General features: G+C 47.8%; 1 protein-coding gene across 1 annotated transcript in view; it reads right to left on the reverse strand.

Annotated features, from left to right (window-relative positions):
- The window catches only part of PARP16 (poly(ADP-ribose) polymerase family member 16), an 8045-nt gene extending 3218 nt beyond the window's left edge, over positions 1 to 4827 (reverse strand). The window contains exons 1-4 of the mRNA XM_025199607.1: positions 4809 to 4827; positions 4003 to 4140; positions 2358 to 2564; positions 702 to 873 (exon numbers count right to left, since the gene is read on the reverse strand). Coding sequence (XP_025055392.1) covers positions 702 to 873; positions 2358 to 2516 — 331 coding nt within the window. The 5' untranslated portion in view covers positions 2517 to 2564; positions 4003 to 4140; positions 4809 to 4827. The remainder of the gene's footprint in view (positions 1 to 701; positions 874 to 2357; positions 2565 to 4002; positions 4141 to 4808) is intronic.
- Positions 4828 to 5582: the final 755 nt, after the last annotated feature.

Below are 5582 nucleotides of genomic sequence, written 5' to 3' on the forward strand. Positions count from 1 at the left end.
GAAAGGGATCTTGGAGTCCTAGTGGACTCCAAGATGAACATGAGTCATCAGTGTGACGAAGCCATCAGAAAAGCCAATGGCACTTTATCGTGCATCAGCAGATGCATGACGAATAGGTCCAAGGAGGTGATACTTCCCCTCTATTGGGCGCTGGTCAGACCGCAGTTGGAATACTGCATGCAATTCTGGGTGCCGCACTTCAAGAGGGATGCGGATAACCTGGAGAGGGTCCAGAGAAGGGCCACTTGTATGGTTAAGGGCTTGCAGGCCAAGCCCTACTAGGAGAGACTAGAGAACCTGGACCTTTTTATCCTCCGCAAGAGAAGGTTGAGAGGTGACCTTGTGGCTGCCTATAAGTTCATCATGGGGGCACAGAAGGGAATTGGTGAGGTTTTATTCACCAAGGTGCCCCCGGGGGTTACAAGAAATAATGGCCACAAGCTAGCAGACAGCAAATTTAGACTGGACATTAGGAAGAACTTCACAGCTAGAATGGCCAAGGTCTGGAACGGGCTCCCAAGGGAGGTGGTGCTCTCCCCTACCCTGGGGGTCTTCAAGAGGAGGTTAGATAGGCATCTAGCTGGGGTCATCTAGACCCAGCCCTCTTTCCTGCCTATGCAGGGGGTCAGACTCGATGATCTATTGAGGTCCCTTCCGACCCTAACATCTATGAATCTATGAAATGCTAAACACAGACTCACCTTTCTTTTTCACCTGGCACTTTACATCTGGATGATCAATGATTTCACAGACAGCTACACAGCTCAGGATAGGGCCCAGCACACTTTTTTGCCACCCAAGGCCATGAGGACTATATAGAAGTGCCAGGCTTAGATCACTGGTGAGATAAGTACCTTCACCAAACAAGGACGTCTGAAATGGCAAAAAGAGGAGTGAAGAGAGTACATTCCATTAAAAGCATGAACATCCAAACTGAACAAAACTACAGGACACAGATGTTCGTTCTTTCTAAGCATGTGTCTGTTGCTTGCAAATACGAGTAGAAACAGAACAATGAAAATGAAAATCTCCCTTGGACACCTCAATGCTCTTGGTCCAATTTGGTATAGGTCAAACTATTTCAGTTAGGGATGTGATCTCCCTCATGGATGAAGTTAGACCAATATAGCGTACTTCCCTTATACAGGTATTCTAATATAATAAAAGGCTTAGTCGGTGTGTCTGTCTGTAACACTTTTGGGCAACTGTGCATGCACCACTGAGAACGTGGGCAGTGATTTTGGCTGTGCGGCCTGGGCTGCTTAGGCCCAAGCTTGTGTCAGTGGCAAACACCCCAGCTGCCTGAGCAGTGGGGCTTGCCCCCCACCTCCCTGCCTGAGGGCAAAGGGGGGGGAATCATGGTGGTGGCACACCCCTGCTGCCTGGCCCTGATTTCCCACCCCCACCCCCCCCCCCCCCCACAAGCTGGCAGGGAGGGGGATGTGGAGCAGGGCCAGACCCAGAACAGCGGGGAGCAGGGCTCAGGGGTGGAGTGGGGCCAGACCTGCAGCGGCAGGGGAAGAGGAGGGTGGAGCAGGGCCAGACTCAAAGCAGCTGGGGGGGTATAAAGGGGCACGGGGCCAGACATGGGGCCCAGTCATTCTTGAGGGTAATTTGCCAGTAAGTTTTATAAGACTACAAGCACTCTTACACCACATCGGGGACACAGCTCTAAATGGCTCTAACTTTGCTGTTACAGTTAGAATGGTACAACTAGTATATGTGGGTGATGCCTTAGAGGAACAGACACCTGCTTTCAAACAGAACAGCTTAGAAACACAAAATCAGCCACCTCAAATAAGACCATTCACCCATAAAGAGAGTTCCCTGTCTCCCACAATAACTAACAGGCAATAACTTCGTATTGGGTGTCCCAACAGCTTCCAATTCAAGAAAAATGCATGCTCACAAACCCACAGTCTCCAACCAATGACATCCTTGCTAGCAGTCTCAGGAGATGTGAGGGATTCTAGTGGCAGAGAGTATTAGAGGCAGTCCAGGGTTGAGACCACAGAGGGACAGTCTGTACTGCTCCTGTTCAAATATCTCTTTGGTTAGAGGGCTCCCACCTCCAGGGCTTCAGATGGGCCATTTTTTTAAGAGGCATTAAATTCATTTGCTTTTCAGCACGTGGTAAAAAAGGGCTGTGGGGCTGGGGCTGCACTATCTGCAGTTTTTAATCTGTCTACATTACAAAGTCCAACACAACTGTATGCAAATACCACAAGTCAAGGAAAACAAATAGCAACAGGAGAACATGGAAAGAGTTTGCACACCTTGTTAAAGAAGCCATCAGCATTTATAAACGAATGCAAAATAAAGGTGTGTGTTAGTACCACAAAAGCTGGAAGCCTTACCCTATTTAAATGGCAGCATAAACCATTGTGCAGTATAGAATGGAAATTCTCCAGGCGGCTCCCATGGAATGCATAGATAAGGTCCCTTTCTCCCTTGGTCTCGTCAAACTTGGCATTCATCTGATCACAATACACTACTTCAAACAGGAAGTCAGGCATAGGAACAGCTACACTTGATGTACCTGTCAGTTCCTGAATCTTCTCGAACTGAAAGAAAGCAGAGTCCTGTTTTGTAATTTTTTTTTTTTTTTTTTTAAAGAGATCTCTGCTCATGGAAATTTTCTTAGTGACTCGGTCTTTTCTAATTCCTTCATATGCTCTCTGTATACTGCGTGCATGTACAATTCAGGCACCAGTGCATGCTTTGTACTGGTCTCCTGTGCCACATGCAGCATGTGCTGGCTTTGCGGCTCGCTCTATGCAGCACAGGAGGTCAGTCCAGGCAGGCACATGCTGCCTACAGCATCCTGCTGGCCTGGCTCTGCGTACTGGCTCTGGCACACTTGGGCAGCCTGGGGCCCAAGCCAGGCAGGCGCACAGCCAAGCCAGCACAAGTGCTGCATGCAGTGTGCCCCGAACCAACCTCCTGTGTTGTGTACAGCAGCAGGTCCAGCCCACATGCAGTGGGCAGAACGAGCTCTAGAGCTGGCACACGCTGCATGCAGCACATGGGTTGGACCCAGCACCACAAGTACTGCATGCTTTGCAGGGGTTCAGTCCTGATCCAGTCTTCAGATAGGCCCAGCAACCCTCATCTAGCCCAGGGGGCCAGAGGAGTTTGACAACCTGATCTAGAATATACTATGGACCTAAGTGTTTATGCACATAATGGATGTTGGTTGCAATGTAAGTTTTATAGGCAAAAAACTGGGACTCTCTGTGTTAAGCGCTTAGTCTGCTTAACTGCATATCTAGTATGCATCTAGATAGGGATTACAATGTAATCCCTATTACAGTAGGATCTGAGCACCTTGCAATCTTTATTCTTCCAATACCTAGTGCGTGTTTTGGAGATGGGGAAACTGAGACATAATGTCACACAAGGAGTCTGCAATACAGTAGAGAAATGAACCCCGGTGTCCAGAGTCCCAGGCTGGATCCTGGATCATTAGACCAGCTGCTGTTCTCAGTGTGCTAGTATTTCTAGATAATAGACATGGTACGGTACTATTTTAAGGATTTCACAATCCAAAGGCAGGGCAGAGTAACAGCAGAACATGTAAACAGAGCGGCTGAGTCATGAAGCCACATATCAACAAGAGAAAGTTTGTGCTACCACAGAATTCGAAGGTTGCAATCCAAAATTTTTCTTTAAAGATCTTATCACAGCTCATTTTGACCCATTCTTGCTTCTGTTCCTTAGCTATGGTGAGATGCTGTCTGGGGCAGAGTTAACTTTTTAATTTCGCTAGGTTTTCCTCTTTGGATACTATGACAGTAATGCCAACCAACTGCAAGACCTGTAGTATCCCAGCCAGATGGTAATGGGGAAAAAAACTTTTCTACATGCACAAAATGTGTTCACTTTAAGCATTTTTAAGGTCTTTATAACAATCAACCAATCCCAGGGGACAAGAGAATTTCTTAAACCCAAAGGTGCCTTAAAAAGGCAAATTTGCATCGTACCACCTTGGTAAGAACTCACCTCTTGTTTCCTAGTACTTTGTATACTTAAGAATTTAGATGATAAAATCCAGCTAAACAGCTCCGATGTCTTTTTATCCGTGTCGGGAATAGACCTCAGAAGTTCGGTCAGGCTCGGCAAAGCATTCGTATCTGCAAGCTAAGGCAAGAAAAGAGTTTTTAGGTTTGGTTTCTCTTCATCGTGGTTAAACAGAGACCTCTAGTGGAAATGAAATAATATTTCACTCTAATGAGGAACTTAGTGATGTAGAAATGGAAATTGGTTTTCCACCTGAGATGCACCCCTGAAAAACCTGCACTGAGATTATGGATCAAAAACGGTCATTTATTCCAACTGTAAGTAAGCTGCACCGACTCTATATTCATCATCTCCGGGATATGCATAGGAACAAGTGGCCATAAACCTTGGACATAGTCAACATATCACAGGAGAGGCTATAATATCTGCACTTGGATAAAATTTGGCCAATTTAAAAACCCAAATCAAGGCCCAAGTAATTTTCCAGTCTGCACACAGTACAACAAATTGTACCTGGGAAACCTCCAAACCTAAGTCTGTCACTTTAGGGTTGACAATAGGTTTGGATCCTAAAGTCCTTGGTGATGTGTGAAGCACTTGGAAAATTGTACTTGCTCACTCACAAAATATCAGCCGACTTCTCCGCCCCCTTCATTAACTTGTTAACTGAACAACTGGCAGATATTTGTACATAAACCATTTAGTCAAGGCTGTTGACCTGTTTAGTCCTAAGTAAAACCACGTTCTCCACATTTCGCAAACCCACTCGATAGTTACAAACAGTTTACCGATGAGTTGAGGAGCAGGGACCGTGTTTTTAGGATGCCCCCTAAGGTGTTATCCAGGCATTTGCCCCTCTATAGCCTGTAGTGCAATAAATCTAGTGGTAGGACTGAGGCGGGGGGGAGAAGGGAGCTCCTCCTCGTTATGCATACACTTGTGCGCTACACAACTACTCTGCGCTGAAGTGGAAGCATCGCTATTAACGGTTTTTCGAGCCTTTCTCCTTCACGCGGCGGGGATACGTGCTCCTGCGCACTGACGATCTCTTCGTCTGTCTGCTCTACATCACGGCCGTTTTCCAACTTTGCAAAGTGACCCTCCAGGAGCGTTTCTGCCCCCAGGAGCGCTTTTTTTCTTTTATAAAAAAAGAAAGTCGCGTTTTGCTGAAACAGGCAGCTGCTCCTTATGGAGGAGGGCGGTTGTCCTCGAGGACGTTCCTGCTCCTCTGTCCTCGCCCGACGCCTTCACGTCCTCTCGTTTTCTCTGTGAGAGAAAACGGCTCTTCGAGAGAAGCCGATGAGAAAAGCCGAGGACGACAAGGCGCCGCCGGGGTTCGTATCCAGCGGGCAACCCGACGGCCCGCGACGCGACGCCAAGGGCCGCGCAGGGTGTTTAGTGACAACGCTGTGTGAGGAAGGGAAAGTTTAAAAGGAAGGAAAGCCAGTGCAGGGCCCGGCCTGGTCCGGCCGGCCTGCAGGAGGGACCGCGTTACCTCATGGGCGCCCCACGCACCCTTGGGTCTTGTTTGGACCCCGACACGCGCACTACACACCCCCCCC

Source organism: Alligator sinensis, unplaced genomic scaffold (assembly GCF_000455745.1).
Source record: "Alligator sinensis unplaced genomic scaffold, ASM45574v1 scaffold210_2, whole genome shotgun sequence".
Taxonomy (NCBI): Eukaryota; Metazoa; Chordata; order Crocodylia; family Alligatoridae; genus Alligator; species Alligator sinensis.